General features: G+C 37.6%; 1 protein-coding gene across 3 annotated transcripts in view; it reads right to left on the bottom strand.

Annotated features, from left to right (window-relative positions):
• Positions 1-22460, bottom strand: part of BRWD3 (bromodomain and WD repeat domain containing 3) — a 63958-nt gene that overhangs the window by 17393 nt on the left and 24105 nt on the right. For 2 of the 3 annotated variants that reach the window (XM_075054462.1, XM_075054463.1), the window contains exons 10-29: positions 22251-22321; positions 20991-21091; positions 19139-19179; positions 14950-15054; positions 12764-12917; positions 12102-12236; positions 11110-11238; positions 10485-10710; positions 9626-9796; positions 7610-7793; positions 6999-7092; positions 6148-6297; positions 5246-5322; positions 4038-4215; positions 3329-3445; positions 2769-2876; positions 1308-1432; positions 989-1071; positions 474-585; positions 63-124 (exon numbers count right to left, since the gene is read on the bottom strand). In XM_075054462.1, the coding sequence (XP_074910563.1) occupies positions 63-124; positions 474-585; positions 989-1071; positions 1308-1432; positions 2769-2876; positions 3329-3445; positions 4038-4215; positions 5246-5322; positions 6148-6297; positions 6999-7092; positions 7610-7793; positions 9626-9796; positions 10485-10710; positions 11110-11238; positions 12102-12236; positions 12764-12917; positions 14950-15054; positions 19139-19179; positions 20991-21091; positions 22251-22321 (2423 nt within the window). The remainder of the gene's footprint in view (positions 1-62; positions 125-473; positions 586-988; positions 1072-1307; positions 1433-2768; positions 2877-3328; positions 3446-4037; positions 4216-5245; positions 5323-6147; positions 6298-6998; positions 7093-7609; positions 7794-9625; positions 9797-10484; positions 10711-11109; positions 11239-12101; positions 12237-12763; positions 12918-14949; positions 15055-19138; positions 19180-20990; positions 21092-22250; positions 22322-22460) is intronic. The other variant, XM_075054464.1, reaches the window with a different exon arrangement.

Here is a 22460-nt window from a genome sequence, read left to right as displayed (position 1 = left end):
TACTAGCAGTGGCAAAAAAACTATTTACTTTGTATGTGTATGTGAACTCAACACACACTTACTTCCTTCTGGAATTGGTTCCATGTCCCATGGACTCATCCTCTCTCTTTCATTATTGTCCCAGCTATTAAAAAAAATATATTCAAATGCATAAGTTAGAGCTGAATATAACAATACACCTTTTCTCTACCAGACTTAAACTAAAAAGGTCATGCCTATTAGAAACAAGACTTGTCACTTGCTACATTCCAACTCCTTATTTCTCTCTTGTATCTCCTATATATTCACTGCATTGCTGTTTTATGCATTGTTTTATGAATAAGTTCATAATTAAATAAAAACAAAGTGGCTGATTACGTATTTAAATGGAAAAAAGGATCCTAATTCTTGAGGTACACGCTTAATATGTAAACATCTAGGAGACCCAGAGCATGTAAATGTGTGTGATACATTACAGCTATGTAAATACTTACTGAACACAGTAGCACTGGAAGGAACTATCGGGATATTCTGCCTGGAAAGGCTGCTGACTCTCCACAGTTCCAAACCACCAAGCGTCATCTATTATACTGCGAAATCTATCCCCTGTAAGGAAGAAGATTGCATTCAGCAAAAGAACAACATAAATAATTGTTAAATACTTCTTTTTAGAGAATCAACTTCATCTTTCATAAATGCACTACTTCAATTCTTACATTTTGCACTACTGCCCTTCCCCTAAGGGAGGACTTTAGTCACAGCTGCCTCCATGCCTCAAATCATACTGTAACAGTAGCTGCTTCTGCTATCACAGGCCTCATAACACTTTCTCTCATTTCTCTGTTTTTTCTGCTACAGGAATTGCAGCAAACATCAAATAAAGTTTCCAATGATCGCTGTAATACCATGTGTGGTATAGTCCTTTACATCATGTAATAGAGACGCTGTATCCTATTAAACAGCTGCAGAAATGTTGCAAAACATATGGAAGTGGAAAAAAAGTAGTCACCTATTTGCCAGTTCCTTTCTTTGGCTTCATTATAAAACTGATGCAGCACAAGGAAGTCAATAACATCTGGCATATCATGGTACCTTCATGAAATAGACAAAAAAAATTGCTTCTATAACCCATAAACATAGTTCCACATGTACAATACAGAGAGTCTCCAAAAAGAAAATTTCATGCATTTTGTTTTCAAGTTTGCTATAATAACTAATTAACGCCATCATCATGCCTTGCAAGAGACAAAAGAAAGGAGAGGGGGGGGAAGCTTCTAAACTGCAAGAAAATCTCTTAAAGAACGTCATCAACATTTCAGTTTACTTACTTTATGGAAAATGATTCTCCTGTCATTTTGCCTGTGATTGGATCTAGGAATGCTAGCTTCAAGCAGCAGAGCGTAGGAGGCCCAACTTCATATTTAATTCCTACAGTCTTCACAAATTCTTGTTCCTGTTTATCAATAAGCATGGAACAGTGTTATTTTAACTTGCTAACAAAAACATCCATGTTAAAGTACCAAACATTAATAAAAACCAAATATATTTCCACTCTACAGCCCAGGTAATTTCACCCATAAAAGTGTTCTTTTCCAAATACTAAAAATCAATCACAGTCACCTTAAAAAGAAAAAAAAAAAAAAAAAAAAAAGACATAAGATGCCCATTCCCTTGGTAGATTTGTGAACATTATACCTACAAATTATTTTTTTGTAATAAGGTTCTAAGGAACATACCCACTCTGGTTTTAACCACACTGATGGCACCAAAGATTATACCTGACCAAACCCAGGGCCTCTCACCCTTGCATAGCAACATGCAGGGGAAATAAAAGGAAATTCTTCCTCTTAAAGTGGAAATTCAACAATAGCCTTTATGTTCACATCCTGTAAAACATCAGCTGGTGGTAAGGACTCTATCCTAAGTGAAATGCCATTTCCTTTTCCTTACAAACTGAAGATGCCTTTGAAGATTACAGCTAGAATCCCTGAATACCTAGGACCAGTAACCGGATGTTTTTCCAGTAAAGCAATTGTTTTCATTAATAGAACCACTGGCATACACATATATGAATATCAGCATACATGTGTGCTCTTCTCTTGATATGAAATCTGAGTAAAGCAGAAAAAAATATGGCAACACTGTGGATTGAGTACTAAGGGGTTCAAAGTAAAAGGATAAGAAAAATCAACATAGCTATGTAAACCTGGTATCTGTCCAAGCATATGTTGTAAGATCTTGTCTTGCCCTTCCAAGAATTTAAGAACATACACAACTATATGCTTAGCTAGATCCACTCTTTAACAGAGCTTATGCATACATTTAGGTCTTTGTGCCATGATGTCTTACTTCTTACTATAGCATTAAAAACAATAAATAGAACCTAGATGTTCAGGTAATTGTAGAGCGCTGACAGAACTACAAACAGCTTTTGAGTGGTGGGTTCTGAATTAATCAGCGTTAAAAACAAAAAGCAGGGCAACCTGTTCCAGTGATTAACTGCTCTCACTTTTTCTTTTATTTAATATTCTACATTTTTTTTATCCATCAGGCAAGAATACCACACTAGATAAACTTTCACATTCTTTAATATCCTTCTGGCTTCCTATCAGGAACTGAACACATGTAAAGGCTTTGTGTTAATGAAAACAATAATTTTAAGATTTACAATTTTAATTTTTATATTAACATTTTAAAGTGATGCTTTCTTCATATTTTTCATACTGGTTTTTAACGTCAATTTAACATTACAGAGACATTCAGCTCTTGAAAGTATTTGTTTAACTTACCCTGAGTTCCATTTTGTTCCATGGTTGTTTTTGCATGTTAATACTGTAAATTTTTGCTTTCCTTACTGCCCGCACATAAGCTTCATGGCCTTGCCTAAAGTATATGATCTTAAAAGAAAATATAAAACCCCCATTATTTTACTGATAGTTCTCTTCCTGTTTATTCTAAAATTTCTATGAACACATCAGGCATCATCCCTTTCAGAACATACTGCACACTTCAGTATTTCATTATAAAGCACTCTTCTCCTTAAAAATATTGATATCAGCCCCCAAAGTCACACCTGCTATGTGCTTTCAGACTTGGGATCATTAAAAAGTGTGCAGGCTTGTCTGAAGATGCACAATCAATTCTTCCTGCTACTCCTAAGTCACATGTGCACAAAAAGAGACATAGGACATCTATCTGTAAACAACTGATTGCCTAAGAATAAAAAAAAGTTATCAAAACTCAGCCTATCTTGAGCACGATTCACTGAAAATATTGCTAGACATAACAGTCCTGACCAAAACAATCTCATCAGTGTAGGCAGGAATTTCAGAATTGCTACACTTATTACCTCATCGCCCATTTGTGGGACAAAAGGTGAGCGGCGGGGTATAGTATCCAAGATCCACTGTGGGGCAAGCCATTCTTCACTGGGTTCACCTTCCATCGAAAGCAGTCCACTTGGTTTCTTAAATATATTACATTAAATTTAGAATGCAAGCTGTAATTACTGCGGCAGAACATATGAAAAACTGATCATACAGCACTTATTGAAGATAATTAGATATAAGAGCAAAGCAAATGCTGGAATGTCAATCTTCTAAAAACCTTAACTGAACAGCAGGGAATAAGACATGTTCATTAAAAACATAATAGAAGGTTAAAACGTTCATAAATAAAGAGATTATATTTCTTTAGAAATATTCTAAACATCTTTAAAAATACTAGGAAAAAGAAACCTGACAATGTAAAATACAATACAGGTGCATTATAATTTTACAACAAAACCACCTTGGAGTAAATCTAACTGCAGTGAAGAGCATAAATCTCGGAGAAAACATGCCACCTGCATGAAACATGGAAGTACATCTATGTCACAAAGCAGCAAAACAAACAAACAAAAATACTCTGGTACCACTGGTACTACAATTCCTGTGCTGTCCATAGGTTCTTTCTTACTATATACTTCTTGTGAAAAATTTTACTTTGAAAACAACTACTCAAAATAAAATTTATATTCATAAAGTAAAAAAAGACACTAAAAAATTTAAAATGTTAACCTTTTTTCTAGGCTGTTTAAGTTTCCTTCGTTTGGGCTCCAGTCCTTTTGTTCCCTTCATATTTTCATCTTCAGAACTACTACAGATTTTCCGAGCTGCCTGCCTGGTTTGTCTCTTTGGCGGCTGGAGATTAATTCCAGCATCTGCTGTCCAGTCAGAATATTCACTTGATGAATCACTGTAGATAATAAAAAGTTGTAAGAAAGAAAACAGCACTTCAGTTTTCACACAATGGAGTGAAAGGTCCAAACATGCAACCTGCTCTTCTGGTTATGTGGAACAGATGTCAGGATTAGCACAAAATTTCTCTCTCATGTGAATTTAAAGAAAACCTCAGTGCCCTCTAATTTATGTATTTCAGCAAATTATTTTATCAATTGCAAACTCACAGTAAAACTACAGTTATGGCTGATACCTATTTTCATACTAATTATTTCACTGATTCATAGACTGACTTCATAAGAACTGACTGCACAAATGCATGAAAAATTTAGAAAACTAGAGCACTCTTCTAAAAATACAGTTCTGACTTCTTTAATATCCAAATAACAAACATACAGTATTTATATTAGCTGATGGCCCTTCTAGCCATAAAAGCATAACATTAAGAATAAGAAAAGAGACTGTAAAAATTGTACACAAATACATACTGACAACAGAAAAAGCTGGAAATACTGAAGTATGAACAGAAGATATGTATGCACTTCTATCAATATTTCTATCGCATATGACTAACTGGCATTGATTTTTTCAAGCAGTTCTTAATTAAAGACAAAGTTTTCTTACAAATGGTCTTTCAAAACTGTTCTTGACTTTGGGGGGGGGGGGGCGGGGCAGGACGCGACATGGACACCAAACCCACAAAAAACTACAATATAAAATGCTCCATGAAGGACTGGAAAAAAAGTCAGTCTTCAAAATTAAGAAATTTTCACACTGGTTTTCTGTTAAATACTGTTATAGAAATTTTTACAATTACTTAGTCACTCATAAAAGTATTTGTCTGTTCACAGACTCCACAAATTTTGTTGGTTACCATTTTAAACTACCTAAGTGTACTAGACACTTTGCTTCCATGTGTCATAAGGTGTAACAAATCTGTACTGACTTGTAGTCACAGTAGCACAATACTTACTTAAGTCTTACTTATGTCTTACTTAAATTACTTAATAAGCTAATGTTAACAATTAAGAGACCAGTAAAGCTACCTGGAACTGCTTTCACTTTGCCATGCTGCCACAGGATCATCCATAGATGCATCACTTGTGCCAACAGTCTCATCTTCCTGTATTAAAAACAGAAGCTTTCACTTTGGGGCCAAGTTTAAAATGTATCATTTTTGTTTGCAAGCAAGTTGTAGGACTTGTCTCACCTGAGGAAAGCTTTGTATTTAAGGACTGGTTTAGCTTAAAGTAAGTCCACAATTTCTTTCTGTCTCTTAATTAATATCATACTACATGCTTATGTAATTCCTATAGAAAGAGATCTGAATTTTAATGGTATTAGAACCATAGAATGAGTTCTTATTTAAGTGTTTGATTAATAAATTTTAGTGTCAAGTGACCAGCTTTATAGCTATTCTGTACGCTTAACACATTTACAAAGTGACAATGTTCAGTCTCTTTTTACTTTGCATGCTTAATGAGAACAAGTTATATTTAATCCGGTATATTTTAAGTTCTTCCCTTGCCAATATCAATGATTAATACCAATACTCAATCTCTTTCAACAGCAGTCTACAGATGAAGATGAAATCAAAGTACTGAATATGACCTAGAATACATGTGCTGTGTGAAATCCCAAAATAGCAAGTGGTTTAACACAACCCAGTTAAATTTACTTGAAAATGTTTCAGATTTCCAAAAATACCCAACCTGTTTTAAGCTAGTTTTGAATACTGTACGGGCATTGAGGTAAACGATCCTCCACTCTCCAAGATCAACATACTACAGTAACACCATAAATCCAAAAGAGTCAATGATCTGAGTGTTTCTTCCTACGTGGAGAAACTTGAAGCCTTAATGGTAACAGCGCTCTCAGCACATCTGCTGTCAAACCACACTATTTGTGAACACGGAACCTATTGAAAGAATCACTTGATATATCAGACCTCTGAGGAGCTGTCTGATTCTTCCCGTGCACGGGCACTTCGGCTTGCTCCTTGCTGACTGTGTTCTATGGTGGAGCGTGTTTGGTAGGCATGCTGGCGTTTGCGTTGGTTTCTTCTCAAAGACCTTCCACTTCCTGGTTGGTAATCGTTCTTTTATCATGGGACAGGAGGGACAGAAAGAAAAAGATTAGAGATTTAATAATGAATTACACAGTTAAAAGATGCCTCATTAAAGTGACCATATGTTGTATCCCATTTACAAATGACAACTAGGAAATCTAGAATTAGAATTGAAAAGATATCTTTTACACACTCGTGGTTTGTTTCAGTGCACATACAGGTGTGGGTTTTTGGTTCAATATCAATTCTACTTTTCAAAGTAGCAGTCCTTAGAAAGGAAGTTATGGAGAAATATCGTTTTTTCTAAAACATACCTGCAATCTCTGGGTAAGATAAAAGCTAGCCACTTAAAAAAGCGTGGCACCTCTAATATTTCTCCTAGTTTCCACGAGTCAAACTGAACACCCACTGTGGCTCTGCTCTTTTCCCTTCCCAGCATCTTCCCACTACCGAAGCTTTAAGGATAGAGATTTACCACTGCTATTTGCATATTAGAGTATAAAGACAGACAAATTACAGATACAGAAGGAAGACAGAAAGCCAGAGAAACAATTAGTATTATTGAGCTTCTAAATCATTTAATAAAATTGGTTTGGCATGAGAAACAATTAGTATTATTGAGCTTCTAAATCATTTAATAAAATTGGCTTGGTGGTTTTTGTCTTTTTTTTTTTTTTTTTTGCTCGAAACTGCCTCACACCCAGGTTCTCTCTTCTAGTGAATTAACTTACCCGTTGTAAGGTGTGGGATGGCTTTCTCTTCTTTTCAACAGTGTATAAATTAATTTCAATTTCACCTTTGGCAGCTCGACATTCTTCCTGGACCCTAATTATACATAGGAAACATCCATTTTATTCAAGAAATCACCATATAACTTGACAGTCTCATTAATATACACATTAAAATACTTCTGGTTCCCTTGCTATAAGAAATCTGTGCAAAAGTCCTCCTAGCAGCATCCACAAAAACTTCACTCCTGGAATCACAAGTCAAGGAAGCAAACTTGTTAGTTGAGCATGCATAATTATTTTCAAGTAAACTGAAATGTATTAAAATTATTTTCAAGGTTTTTTTAAAATAAAGCTTCAGACAAATGTGGTATTTGAACTACTGAAGAGAGATTCAATTGTGAAGAGAAGGAATTACTACTTTCAACTCTCCAGCAGAGGCTACCACTCTAATCCTAACATCTGGATTTCAAAACAAACCAACCAACCAACCCACCCCCCAAAGCCAACACATTTCTGAAAAATCATTTTTTAAAACTCATAACAGGTGTAGGGAGGAATCATTAAACATTACAAAATTTAATCTTTTTTTCCTGTCTCACGTAAGATCTTACTTGCTGATGCCTGGAGGAAGCTCATTCACCACAACTCTCCTGCTCCATGCCATGAGATCTCTCTCCGTTGCCATTTGACTTCGGGGAGCATTGTGATGCATTTGCCGGACCCCTTCAATCTGACCACTTCTCCGGAGGCCAACATTTGGTGGAGATGTAACATCCAAACCCGGACTTCGAAGAGCTAAGGAAGAAAAAGATTTTTCATCACTTCCATAAACCACCAATAAAATCTAGAATTTAAAGTTTAAGGACTGAACAGAGATTCTTTTTTGGCAATAAACAACACTACGTTAAGTGGCTTTGTCTTTAGCGTCAGATGAACATTTTTGTGTATTTGCCTCAGACTACTGGAGATGCATATGCTACTGTAACATCACTGTGACTTGCTATATCTTAGAGATATCTGAGGCAAGCAAAGAATATAATCCATGAGAAAAGTTTTAAAGGCACTTAAGTGACCTTCAAATCAAAGTCTTGCCAACTGCTTAAAGGCTCTGAAATCATGACTCTTAAATTCTATTGTACAGGAAGAGATGACGTTGACATCTAAAATAATAGACTGCTGCAAGGTTTAAGGTTTCTGTTCTACCTCCATTTGTGCTGTGTTTGTAACACTTATCTACTGTGCCACAGGCACTGCTCCTTCTCTGGGCTTTTCGTCAGGTGGTACAGCAACACAGTGTGACATACTCAGGAGGAAACAGACACTTTAGGTAGCAAAGTGAGACAAAAAGGCTGATAATATCAGAATCACTGGCATCATTGCCTTAATTTATCTCATCATTTGGGAATGCATCAACACAATTTCCACATGCTTAAATATAGTTCACCACATGAATATATTGCATTCACGGTTGTGCAAACCTATATAAAAAAAATTGGCTATTAAAATAATCAGGTACTGTATTCATACTCTAACTTAAACAAATGGGCAGTTCATGTAGCAAAGTCACTGATCAATGGAAGTTCTACAAGGTAACTACTTTAATTTCTATACTACTCATACCTGGAGATTCCCTTTCACACAACTACAGGGAAATACAAATAAAATTGAAAACGGAGATTGCACAACATGTCAACCTACCATAAGAAGCAGAAAAGACTTCTTGTGAGTTGAAGCTGGTTTCTAGGCCACCTTCTTGACAATACCAATTTAGATCAAAGCAAGTGTATTTTCAGCATCTTTCACTAGTATTTTTCCTATTCCTTCCTGAATTTAAAGACAAGCAACTCCAAATCTATCAATCCTAACGAGCTTTGCCAGGAAATCTAATTCAAACGTGTAATCAGTCATTTAACCTAGAACTAATTTATTAGCAGATGTAAATTTTTTAAAAGCTCAGGATGACTTGCAGCACAAGTCCACAGCATCTGCTCCCTTACATCATCCGCACTGAGTAAGCTGCCTTGCAGTCAGCTGTTCACATCTGATTGAGTTTGGTCTAAATTTTTAATCACTTTGTGTATTAAAAATAAAATCACAGTAGCAGAACACTTACCAGGAGAATGATCTCAAGCTTTCTAAGGAAACACTAAGACAGAGCAGACACATTTATTTTATAAACACTGATGCTCAGCCTTAGCATTTATGCTGCAACAGGAAGCCATTAGTCTGTCACAACATTGTATTCCATTGACATTCTCTAATTATACACTGTTATCTTGACATTATGCAGTTACAAAAGTGACTGATATCAAGACAATACAGTGAACTTTATGTTTATTTTTTAGGTAAGGTTTATAACAGGAAATAATTACAGTCTAATAGTTCTAGGTAATCAGATACAGCCCAGTCAGACCATTATGTGCCCTCAGCTGCACCTTAAACTTTTAATTTCTCTGCTAGCATCAGCTGAATGTCCAAGTGCTCCACACAGGTTAACAAGGTGTGTAAGAACAAGACAGAAAAGCATCCTCAAAGACATAGTCCCAGAACTTACACTAAAACATTTTGATTAGTACATTACGGTGCTTTAGGAAAAGAAATGATGGAGGTAAAGAAGGGACACTTACCTCCATTAACAGAGTGGGATCTATTGAGTGGAGGGTTTGGAAGAGTTTCTCCTTCATTAATTAGTCTCAGATCTTGCTCCCTCTGTAGCTCTCTGATCATTCCATCAAGGATACTCTCATCCTGGTCATTAGTTTGCTGCCCGATGACTTGTTCAACTACTTCGCCATCACCTTGACAAGAATAAAGCCACAACTGCTTACAAAATGATTTCTGTTTTACTAAACACCATAGAAACAATCAAACTTAAAATTATGCACAATTGTCTGTTGCTCTGCAAAACATCTGATCACCAGTTGGTCTTCTGCTCTCATGTAATAAAAGGAGGCAAAGTTTAAAAGAGAAGTTATAATAAAAACCTAAAGTAAAAGACCACACGTAAAATATAAACACAAACCCTTAAAAACAGCAGAAAGAAATAATGCTTCAGTAGGTAATAATGGAAGATCTCTTCTGGAGACCAGCATTTTGCAAAAGTTTATATCTACAAGGAAAAAAAACTGTTTTAAGAAACAAAAGGTATTTTTTCATTATCCATCTTACCTTCCTGCTTCCTTACTCACACACACAGTTACACTGAGGCTAATGGGACAATACTTCATGCATGCTGCCATACACCTAGTAGAAGTCCACAGATTTCAGAATACTGCGGTCTCCTCGTCTTGCCTCCAGTCAGAGTAATTCCATACACTTCCTTTATGCCATAAACCCACCCTATCTCCTCTTCTACCTCTATACTGAATTTAAACCACTAGTTTGAGAAGACAACTGAAACATACAAATCCTTACAGTATCATCCTACCGAGCTGGTGCTCAATACTGTGCAATACATGTATTATGCATGAGTTTTAGACAGCATACCATTAGCTACGTATCCCAGCTGAGGAATAAGTTGTTCATCCTTGCAATTTTCCCTCCCTGGTACCAGCCGCTGGAATCTCGTGGGATGAGGATTTCCATCAACATCCACCAAGAATGGAGGAGGCATAAGATGTGGAGCCTGTTGAGTCTGTTCGTCCAACACATAGTTATTTGCATCACGGATCAGTGGTCGGTAATCCGTATGGAAGAACATCTGATCTGGAATCTGCAAGACAAGCAATCTAGTAAATAAATCAATGGCCATTTGCAGCTGTCTTGCTGCTCTGGAATGGCTCCCATACCACTACTCCTACACTTAGGATCAGCAGAAGAAATGTTATGACAGAGAACAGATTCCTACCACAAATGTGGTTTACTACCAAGGCCTGATGCAAAAATTCAATAGTAAAATATGCCAACAGAGGTGAACAGATAATGTTAATGCTTTGTTTCCCCGTCTAGAGATTCTCTTGTCTAAATCTTTTTGATTTAGGTAAACAGCAACTGCTTCATGATCTAATTACTATTTTGTCTGGAGCAGGGCAAGAGAATAAACTGTAACACAAATACTTCTAAGACAAAATTAGGTCAAGACACAGAAGAGTTTAAAATTAATTTAACCCACCTTTTCATAATATTTATTGCATCCAAACCCAAATAGTAGCAGATGTCCATGAGAGTCTGTGCAGGCAAAATGCTGTCCATCTGGTGAGAACTTGCAATCAAAAACAGCTCCATGGCCTTGGCCCTCAATCTGTATACAAGCACAGAGCATTCCTTTCACAATCATGCATTCTCTGCAAGAGCATTTTTACAAAAATTTCACCTGTGCTCCAAAAAGTATGTAATCCTAATTCTGTGTAATTTCTCATCTCGCTCGAGACTGATAGGAACTTATATTTTTTCCACTTAATTATTAAAGCTCCACTGAACAATGAAGTAAAACCTTCCATTCTCTCTTTGTCCTGAAATTTCAGTACAACTTTTAATGTATGTTCTGAAACAATGACCTAGAAGTCTACATTGTATGTTAATGGAAGACATAGGGCAAGCCTGCACCAAAGATCTCAGACATGCATTGGCTCCGTACAAGCAGGTTTCACAGCCCCAAGTGCCAAGAGGCTAGCTCAGGTCCTGAAGCAGTACAGCTGCATTTGCTCAGCACTGGAACCAAACCAACAAACCTGGCACTGGGCGCATTAAGATAAATGCAGCACAGAGCCAACCATACTGTTTCCCAGACCACAGCATTGTGCTACAACACACAGGCTTACTGGTTTTCTTTGCTCTACCCTGGGAGTCACTATAATCTTCTGCACGGTATAACCATGCCCATACACATGAATAATATTCAGATGTAACAGATCCCATGAAAGACTTGCTGCTACACCTACAATATGCAAAAACATACCTTGATATTGTTTACTGAGGAGTACATGGTTTTCTTTTTAGTATGTAGGAGTTTTCCCCTAATCCTGTTGTAACATTGGTCACAATAGGTATGTAATGAAATCTGCTTTTGCCTTAAGATCAGTTTTACACAATTGTGGAAATAACTAACTAGCTAATTAACTAACTAAATAAATAAAACCCCAACTCTTCCCTGATCATTCTTACCATGTTAAAGTAATTGCGAATTTTTGTTCCTTTGTCTATATCCCAAACAAAAATATTTCCATCGTGACCCGCCGAAAGTACAATCCTTTGGTCAAACGGATGAGCTTCCAGAACAAAAACTTCATCATCGTGACCCTGCAATGAAAGCATGGTGAAAAAGAAAGTAATATTTCTCCATGTAGTATCTCCAAACATGCTAGTATTTAGTGTGAGGACATCTCAGTTCAGGTAGTCATCCATGACAGCTCAATTTACTGGATCTTAGACTAGAACTGTACTTAGTCAACATTTCTGCCAGAGGCTTGGCATTATCTCTGCCCACTTTGTAAGTGCCTCGGACTGCAGCTCAGCACAGCTGAGATGGACAAGGATGGGGAGGAAGAAGAAATCAGCAGCAAGGACAGCTGCGGCCCTCTAATCTGGGCACAAACGGTGGCCTTCAAAGGGCTCCCTTGTCAGCCAGCAATCACCAGGGTCTAGCAGCATTTTGGTCATCAGCTCCTTTCCCCGTGATACATACTCCTCCCAATAAATATAAGACAGGTGGCATACTTCAAGACAAAACACTCCTCAACAGGGGGAATGATGATGCAGTTTAGCCTCAAATCCGTTTCAGAGTTGAACTATAACCATTTGGGATTACCCACTTGAATTTTACTCACAGATAAGCTGTGAAGAAGCTGCCCTGTGGACGAGTTCCACACTTTGAGAAGGAAATTGTTGACTGCAGTGATGACAGTGGCATCGTATCTATCCCAAGCCACCATAGTAACCTTCAGTTTAGTTACCTTGTCCTCCCCAGATGCTACATTGTTCCTAAGGAAATCAATAATTTAAAGAAGAAATAAATCAATAACATACAGAAACGTTTAACAGTGCTAATTCAGTATGAAATTAGGGACAGCATGGCTGCCACCACCGTGACTACTGGCTAATGCAGGAGAATAAAGGATGGCTTCTGTAGCGGTAAAAACTGGATAGAGAAAATATTCAGTACCACTAAGATTTATAGAGTTTTATTTCCTTAAAAAGGACAAGTTTCTTTTCTGTTCTTCTTAAGCGATCACCCTTGCCTATCCCAATTCTTTCTTTCAAGCAATTCAGTTCTATCAACTTTTTTCCTACAAGGCATTTTTCTTATCAGTCATTAATATGAGTAAATTCTATAATGAGCAAAAACGTGCTAAATAAATCCAAATCATACTTCGACAGTGTATTGGGTTTTTGTGGCAAGGTTTTGATAGCAGAGAGGTTACAGGGGTGGCTTCTGTGAGACACTGCTAGAAGCTTCCCCTGTGTCCGACAGAGCCAGTGCCAGCCGGCTCCAAGACGGACCTGCCGCCGGCCAAGGCCGAGCCCATCAGTGATAGCGGTAGTGCCTCTGTGATAACATATTTAAGAAGGAAAAAAAAAGTTACAGCGGGCACAGAAACGGCAGCCGGAGAGAGGAGTGAGAACATTTAAGAGAAACAACCCTGCAGACACCAAGGTCAGTGCAGAAGGAAGGGACGAGGTGCTCCAGACACCAGAGCAGAGATTCCCCTGCAGCCCGTGGTGATGAAGACCACGGTGAGGCAGGCTGTCCCCCTGCAGCCCAGGGAGGTCCACAGGGGAGCAGATCTCCACCTGCAGCCTGGGGAGAGAAGACCCCACGCCGGAGCAGGTGGGTTCCCGAAGGAGGCTGTGACCCCGTGGGGGACCCACGCTGGAGCAGTGTGCTCCTGAAGGACTGCACGCCGTGGAAAGGACCCATGCTGGAGCAGTTCGTGAAGAACTGCAAGCCCTTGGGAAGGACCCACGTTGGAGAAGTTCGTGGAGGACTGTCTCCCATGGGAGGGACCCCACGCTGGAGCAGGGGAAGATTGTGATGAGTCCTGCCCCTGAGAAGGATGAAGCAGCAGAAACAACATGTAACTGACCGTAAACCCCACTCCCCGTCCCCCTGTGCCACTGCGGGGGGAAGTAGGTAGAGAAGCCGGGAGTGAAGTTGTGCCTGGGAAGAAGGGAGGGGTGGAGGGAAGGTGTTTTGAGATTTGGTTTTACTTCTCATTACCCTACTCCCATTGATTGGCAATAAATTAAATTAATTTTCCCCAACTTGAGTCTGTTTTACCCGTGACGGTAATTGGTGAGTGATCTCTCCTGTCCTTATCTCAATCCATGAGCCCTTTGTTATATTTTCTCTCCCCTGCCCAGCTGAGGTGGGGGGAGTGATAAAATGGCTTTGGTGGGCACCTGGCGTCCAGCCAGGGTTAACCCTCCACAGACAGCTAGCTTATTAAAAATGTAACTATATGAAATATAAAGAATTCTGCAAAGCAAAATGCCTAATAGATTTATCCATTTCTGCTTTTTGTTATTGTGCATATTCAATTACAAGGCCATTTACAGAAGTCACTTGAGGATGTCAAAAAGAAAAACTCAAAACCCTAACTGAACCTGAGAACCAAATCACCATATCTCACCTCTTAGTTGAAAACTTAAGGAAAAGTACAATGTTAAGAAACAGGCTGGACATATATATAAGCATATCAGCATGTGATCAATGAGGTTCTACTAAAACCTCTTTCTGTGAGATGAACTCTGTTTGACGTTCTTACTTTGTATATAAAATAATAAATATTCTGCAACTATTAGAGTAGGGAAATACCAATGTGTTAATCTTTTCTTTTGGGGCCTAATTAACTGTGTAACTTAACAGATAGAGCCACGGCATTTTCAATACACAAAAAACATGCACTGAAGTTAACTCAAAATGGAAGTAAATAAATAGTTTTCAATATGATGGAAGATTTTGGTTTTTGTGTAAATGTGGCTATGAAGTGTATCCTGTTTCAGTTTGGTTTACCCTGTCATTTTAGTAGCCATATCCAGGACCACACTCTTCCAATCTTGCTGCTGATAGTGCCATATTCTTGCTGTTCCATCTCTGCTTCCACTGACAAATCTTAAGCTATGGAAAAAAAAAAAAAAAAAAGAAAAAAAAAGTAATGAAATTCTGAATAAGGATAAGTCACCACTGCTTTTGGTCTAATACCCACATGCCCATCATAAGATCTTATTTTCTCACTATTCAGTAGCTTCGCTATGGAGTTTTCCATCCTCAGCAACAGTGTGGGCATGCTAAATCCTGTGGCAAGAATATTTAGGAGCTTGGCAGAGGACTGTCATTCACCTTAGAAAACGTTGCTACAAGCACTTATTTTTATGTTACTCCGCCACAAATGTGTACACACACATGTACACAAGTATATATATACATACCTGTGTATATATACTTGTCTTACTCTCTATATGCCCACACATAGGCTTGTTTAACAACTCATAAAATATCCATGAACTTCTGCCACAGGAAACAGGCAGCTACAGAACACTGGCAAGCCAAGAGCACACCCATTCACACCAGCACAGAAGCCAGAATGTATTTAATCTTTTTTCAACACTTATTCTTTATATTGTTTGTGCATCTCTGATCTAGAGAATGTAATTAAAAGAACAGTGAGGTTACAATTTTCATATCAGATATTGTACGGTACAAAAGAGTTTATATCCCACAACATTAATTACATTTGGTTACAGCTAGCAGATGGCCTTGGAATGACTTCAATGTCGTAATTCATACAAGCTGCACATTCCCTTTTTAATGACATCAGCAAATCTCTGGAGCAGTTCATAGTGGCAGCAAAGAAAGAAAAACTGCATGCCAGGAGTCCAGCATAAATTATAATACATTAACTTAGGGAGAGGGTGAAGACAGGGAAGGGAAATACCCAAGTTGAACATAAGTAGGTAGCCCTGCCTGCGAAGTTGAATATGAGTATTTTCTTTTTTAAACTCCTCCTTGTTTAAAAAATTCAAGCATCCAGCAAATGCAGTTAGCTACATCATAATGCTTTGTCTATCAATGTCACAGAAATCATTTTTGTTGAGAATTTTTAAAAAAGCTCCTCAAGTAATACATTTTCATAGGATGGCCAACACCTTTAAAAGTATATTCCTTTTACATACAAAATTACATGTAAAAGGCAAGCCTATTCAATTTTATTTTAATAAGTGATTGTTTCTCCTTTTCAGTTTCCCTGGTCTGAATTTTTTCATCATGATGAAAAATGGTTAAAAAATGCTTGTGACAGGTTTATTTTCTTTTTGTTTTTACTTCTTTATATTAAAATAAAAAGGAAGCTATCACTTCTCCATTAAAAGCATCACTATAGCATATAATTTTCAGTGACTATGTGACCTAATACCCCCACTGAGACCTGTGCTCTCACAGCGCTTGGAAGGAACCGTTAGTACAATTATAGCAGTACATTCCCACATAATTTTACATGACAAAGATCTCCAAGTACAGGTGCAGTTCCACTGGCAAAGCTACAGTTTTGCTTGGAAGGCTCCTGCTTGCACATATCCCTTAAACCTCCTGCCAAGCAAAATAAGGAATATGAGCAAAAGCTGGCATAAGCCCATTTACATTAACATGTTGATCACTAATCAAAGCTTGTCACGCCACTCTCCAACACAGCTGTGCTGCAGAAGTCTGACACACAAACACGCCTGTAGGCACCTTTATACGTTTTATCATGAGCATCCTGACTTTCATTGCTGCATAAGAGAGAGCATCCTGACTTAGCACAGTTGTAAAAACTGAATGCTCTGCAGGTTGGAATGGTTCGCTTCATAAACTTTAAGACCACATGATTACTGTTATCATCTAAACTAATTAACTGGAAATTCACATATTTGCCTAGAAATTCACATATTTGCCAGGTATGTCATCAGAGATAAGTAAATTATTATGAATAATAAAGCAGACCAATTAACCAAGGACTGCGAGTTCAGAGAGCATGTGATGTGCGTGTAGAGTAACTGTCCCATATACTCAGTTCCAGAAACTAGTCAAAGTAAGTACTGTAGCTCATCATTAGTCACATAAATGAACACAGACTCACACAGTCTTCACTCCAGGAAATGTTAAGATTAACCCATTGAACGTGACACTAGGTGATGTTAAGCTATACAGATGTACTGGTGACTCAGTGAAGACTAAAGATAGTGGGTTGCAAGGAGACACCACAAAAATATGGTAGGACACTACTGAAGTATTACATAAAAAAAATCCAAATCCTTGTGGAAAGCCAAACAATTGTAATGAGAAGAATATGTGTAAAGCAGAGTTTTAATCTCAAATGCAGACAAATTAAGCAGGGGAATTTTATCTACTAAGCATCTACTCCTGGATCCAAATTTGGGATGCGAGGATCAACTGAACATTAACATCCCATTGAAGAGCTATTCTTTGCTTATTCCCCCTTGGAAGTAAGTCAGTTTTTTTGGGTTTGGTTTTTTTCTGGCAATTTCAGAGTTACAAAAATACAAGATGAGGGATGAGGGCCTGTTTATTCATCCTATCACGTTTATCACTCTAGAACCTCACAGAAGTTGAGCTCTTATGAATTTTGAGTGTGTTTATGAAAACAAACGCTCTTCCCACATTTTTCAGAACTCTGAGCACCAGAAGAGACAACTTGCTTTTTCAATGTGCCCAGAGAGAGACTTGCAAAAGAAATCATTCACCAAGGAATTAAATGAGACAGATAGTAAAGGGTGGATGGCCTTATGTTTCAGCAACATATCAGCAATGTCATATTATTTGGAAAATGTTTTCAAATTATGCTAATCGCTTGCTGCTTTCTGGTCCCCAGCTGGTATAAATGATACAGATAACATATGCAAGAGAAGTAAATTTTAACAAAAAACCCAAACATATACATAATCTATCAACAACACTATCAGGTTCAACATGATTCTTATATGGATCATAAATAAGAGCACAGTGAAGTAATGAAAAAAAAAAAAACAAACAAAAACCCCCAAGATAAAAGGTAGTTCTACAGTTCCTTGTTTTCATTATGCATGATACTCATCGTTTAGATGCCACTATTTCCTTGATTTCCTTCCATTTCACTTCTGACAACACACTAAGTCTTATATCCCCTTTCAAGTTTATCTTCTTTTCATAAATGACTGCACTGAGTTTGTACATCCTTTCGGTCAGTGCAGACAGCGTTGCTCAGATGCTAATCTAAGAGCATACTTTTTTGGAAGTCAGAGTGTCACATTCCTGTACTACTTACTACAGAGAGGACAGAGCAAGAGCAGTTGGTAAAGAAGTGGCCTCCTCATCTGTGCCCCAGTACAAAAACAAGGGAATATATCTGCTTTGAATGTAAAAGCTACCAAAAGTGCTCCTGTCATTGGTAGCTTGGCCTCCCCTTTGCCTCTAACTTGGCCATCAGCACTGGCTATGTCTGGCAAACAGATATGTGGTACAGTGACCATGCCCTTTTGTTTCCTGCAGCTCCAGAAAAACAGATGCCCAAAAGTCACTAACTCAAACAACAGCCACACCGATAAACAGACATGTGTATGTGCTTATTTTTCATCTTGCTCTAACAGGACTGAAATGATAAAGCCAACAAGCTTTTTTCCCCCACATTTAACCTGATGTTCTAGTTAAGAAAAAATAAGAAAGAAAAGTAATTGAGAAACCAAATCCCTGATCCCATTATAAACAATGAATATACTCAGATGTTTTACCAGGTAAAAGCACCTCGCAAGAGAGGCTCCTTTAATGAAGATCAGACCTGCAGACTTACTTGTCTGACCATCTGTGTATGTGTAACAGTTCTAACTTTTGCTTCAAAGTACATTTATTATAATGCTCTTACTCCAGAAGTAACCCTTTCTGTATTTAACAAGGCTACCTGTGAAGACACTCTTACAAAATTTGGTTTCCAATTTGCTCAGTTTAAAAAAATACAAAACAAAAGCACAGTTACAGAACATTTTTGTTGTTACAGCAGAAGGCAGCAAGTCCAAGTTTGTGGATATGACACACATCTTGCAATGTACTTTGAGCAATTTGTCTAGATTAATCAGAGCCCATTTGGTCCTGTTGCACCAAATTTTCTCTGACAAGTTATTTGGAAAATTAAATACCATACTTCTCATGTCAAAATCCCAGGACAGCCACTCACCTGTCACCATTGTTACAGAACTGGACTGCAACCACTTTGTCCTAAATAGAAGAGAGGAAAAAAATAGTAGTAAGTGCTTTGTAAACTGAAACACTCATCCAAAAAGATCTTAATGATGAGCTTCTATTTAGCAAATTGCATCTTCCTGTACACCTCCTACAACATACTATCTTACAAATTCAAGAACAGAAAAGTCACATTTGATGCTAAAACTTGCCCAGGCATATTGTGTTAAACATTGAAACAGAAAACTTCAGAGGTGATGGTTTCGTGTTGCTCCAGAAGTAGCTCAGAGACAGAAACGATTTCTGACTCGGTCTCCCTGACTCTTAGACCTTCAGGAGGAAGAAGCTGCAGCAGCTCTGTTCTTGCCTGAGCACAGTCTTCCTGCACAGTGCCACAGGACCGTACACACCCCGGGGTAAGCTCTGCCTGGGGAACTCTGCACCTTTTAGACTCCACAGAGTTAGCAGGAATAAGGAACCTCAGGAGCTCACAAGGCCTGGTAGGTACAGCACTCAACAAGATGGAGAAAGAATCACTTAACCAAATAAATGATCACAGCAGGTTTGCAATTTTTAGACCTAATGTTAAAGTGCATCAAAACATTTCATCAAAAAAATGCAAACCTTGGCTTTATTTCTACTTATAAATTGTTGAGAAACAAATGTTATGTTTTAGACATGGTTTTGCAATTTTTTTATTTTGCTAAATAGTTGTGTTGGCTACATGCATTTGCTATCTTCACTCCCACTGACGTCTCTAGCTCCTGATAACCAAGTGCCCAGTTCAGGATTTTTTTTCAGGGGTGGGCTGACAGCAGTCTGTGGTATGAAGAAGAGCAGACTTTCAAAATAAAAGGAATTACGGTTTATTCCAAATATGAACTGCTGAATATAGAAAACATTTTTTCTTTTGTGAGCAAAATACGTGTTAGATTTGTTGGTTTGGAGGTCTGAGACTTATATGTGAGAGCCATGACTCCCACTGAAGTTCAGTGAATCAATTTAGACCTCAGCTTTAATCCATAAAATATTGTTAAGGTGGGCAGCTGGGCTATTAAGGTTCAAAGACAAATGCTCTGAACTCCTCACAAGTGACAGCCCTATCAGTGTTGCTATAAGCTTGCCTTTCTGATATATTGTTTACCATGCACATAATAAATAATGCAATCATCACCTGCTCTCGGTAACAACTAAGAAATGAAGAAAGATTTGATATTGCTTTAGTGATGCTTCTTTATGGGGTTTCATTAAAACTGAAACATTCAACAGTTTTAATAAAAGCTATCAAGACTCAAACTCAAAAACTATCATTGAAAGTCATTGTACAGATATTTTAAATAGTTTTACGAAAACCCTTCTGCATTACCTGAGAAAGGATGCTTTTAAGCTTGCTTTATTTTCTAAATGAAATTACCATCATGATCCAAAGTTTGACTGCACACTCTAAAACCAGAATGACTCTGTTTTTTCTTGTTATGCGGATTTGTGGTCACAACTAAAGTTAAATACTCAAGAGTAAATTTAATAGGAAAAATCACATCATGCATGAAAACTGCTTTAATTCTTCATTCCAACACAGACTTTCTTCAAGAATATGGGAAAATCATCTAGTCCCTCAGTTTGCTGGGGGAATGAAATACATAAAGCATATTTTGCACACATCTTCTGCCTCAGAGGAATTTAAAAATAAACATACCACAAATTTTCAGGCATTTAAATACCAGAGCATTGAGAGCCAGCTCAACTCTAAGGACAGAAAACAAGTCAAATAGGATGTACAAAATTGAAGTTCCTGAAATAAGGTAAAGCAGGGAAAAAAAAGATTTGCTTTCCAATTTGTCTCTTACCGTATGAGATTCTAACTCAGCCATTTTCTCCGGAGATTCTGAGCCCAAATAATAAATTCTTATCACGTGGTCAGTACTACCTGTTGCAATGAACATGCCACCTAAGAAAGACAGTGTTTTCTGTGAGAAGAAAAGCCATCCAAGGAACAACTGACTTTAATTACTGCTTTATTGTCAAAGCAGCAAACTACAGTTTTAAACAGAAAATTTCAATGTAATCGAAACATATGTCCTGAACAAAGCAGTTAACTCTGACAAATTCTGCTTTGTTCTGTATTTTCTCAGACCATATCAGCTTTGAACTATGAGCTCTACAATATTTTCCAGTTGCAAACCTTTCTGACCAAAGGAAGAGAATATTGCAAGTTACAACATTCATCCAACAAACTATTCTGCTTTGCCTCAGAAATTAACACAGCGTTCTTCATCAGCCTATGTGGAAAATTAGATGGAGAATAGTTTCATGTTCTCACTGGTAAATATCAAAGAAAATATTTAAGCGCACCTTCAACATCTGTTTGACACACATCCGAGAAATTATGGCTGAATCAGGAGTCAGTGATTAAGCTATTTTTTTGTAATGTTTGCTCTATTTACAATATTGCACAAAAAGGGCACTATTGTGTAGTTTACTGCATTGAAATGGTTTTAGTTATTTCAGGATTTCTGGTTTTAAAAAAAGGAATGTGGGCAAGGCTCACATGCCTCTAGAACAGCTCTCAATTTCAGATAGCAAAAATTAATGAGAAATTACATAATTTTGTTTCTAAAAAAATCACTATTTTTGAGAATTCAAAGCCGCAACAAAGGATGTCAGTCAAGCTAACATTTTCAAACACATTGAAATGATCCTCCTAGAACTTAGCCAAATGTGGAAGATTAGCAAAAGTGTAACCTTCGAACAGAGGCCACCTGACTGCCAGATTTCAAGAACTTTTCACTCAAAAACTTTACAAGATAAAACCTTAAAAGAACATTACAAAGAAAAATCTCTGATGTGCAAAACAACAGACTGAAAGCATAGTCTTCCTTGGAAGTAAATCAAGACATTTTATCTTAAATTATAGAAAAAAAAGAGAGAAAAAGCAGCTTGAGGCAGATGCTTAGCATGGAAAATTTCAAACAATCACAATTTGACAGTGCTATAATTAACTGAAAAGGGGTTTAATACCATTTGTATTAAAAAAGAAGTAACAGTCCTGTCACCAAAGGAATTATAGTTCATAAAATACTTTCAGCTACCTTACAATGCATACGTACCGGAACTGAAAGATGAACAAGATATCTGAACACCAGGCCTGGACCTCTCTGCAAATTTTACAGGGCGATCCCTATATGCAACAACACAACATTTTTACTTTTCATTACTTTATTCCGATGCCGTTCAACAAGAATAGTGCACTGCAGCTCAGCAGGTTAAGGTCAGTTGGCCCATCCTAAGTCTCTTTATTTCAGAATTCTCACCTAAGC

This window comes from Buteo buteo, chromosome 22 (assembly GCF_964188355.1).
Source record: "Buteo buteo chromosome 22, bButBut1.hap1.1, whole genome shotgun sequence".
Lineage (NCBI taxonomy): Eukaryota > Metazoa > Chordata > Aves > Accipitriformes > Accipitridae > Buteo > Buteo buteo.
Note: the sequence above shows the minus strand (reverse complement) of the source record. Positions and strands in the feature narration are given on the sequence as shown.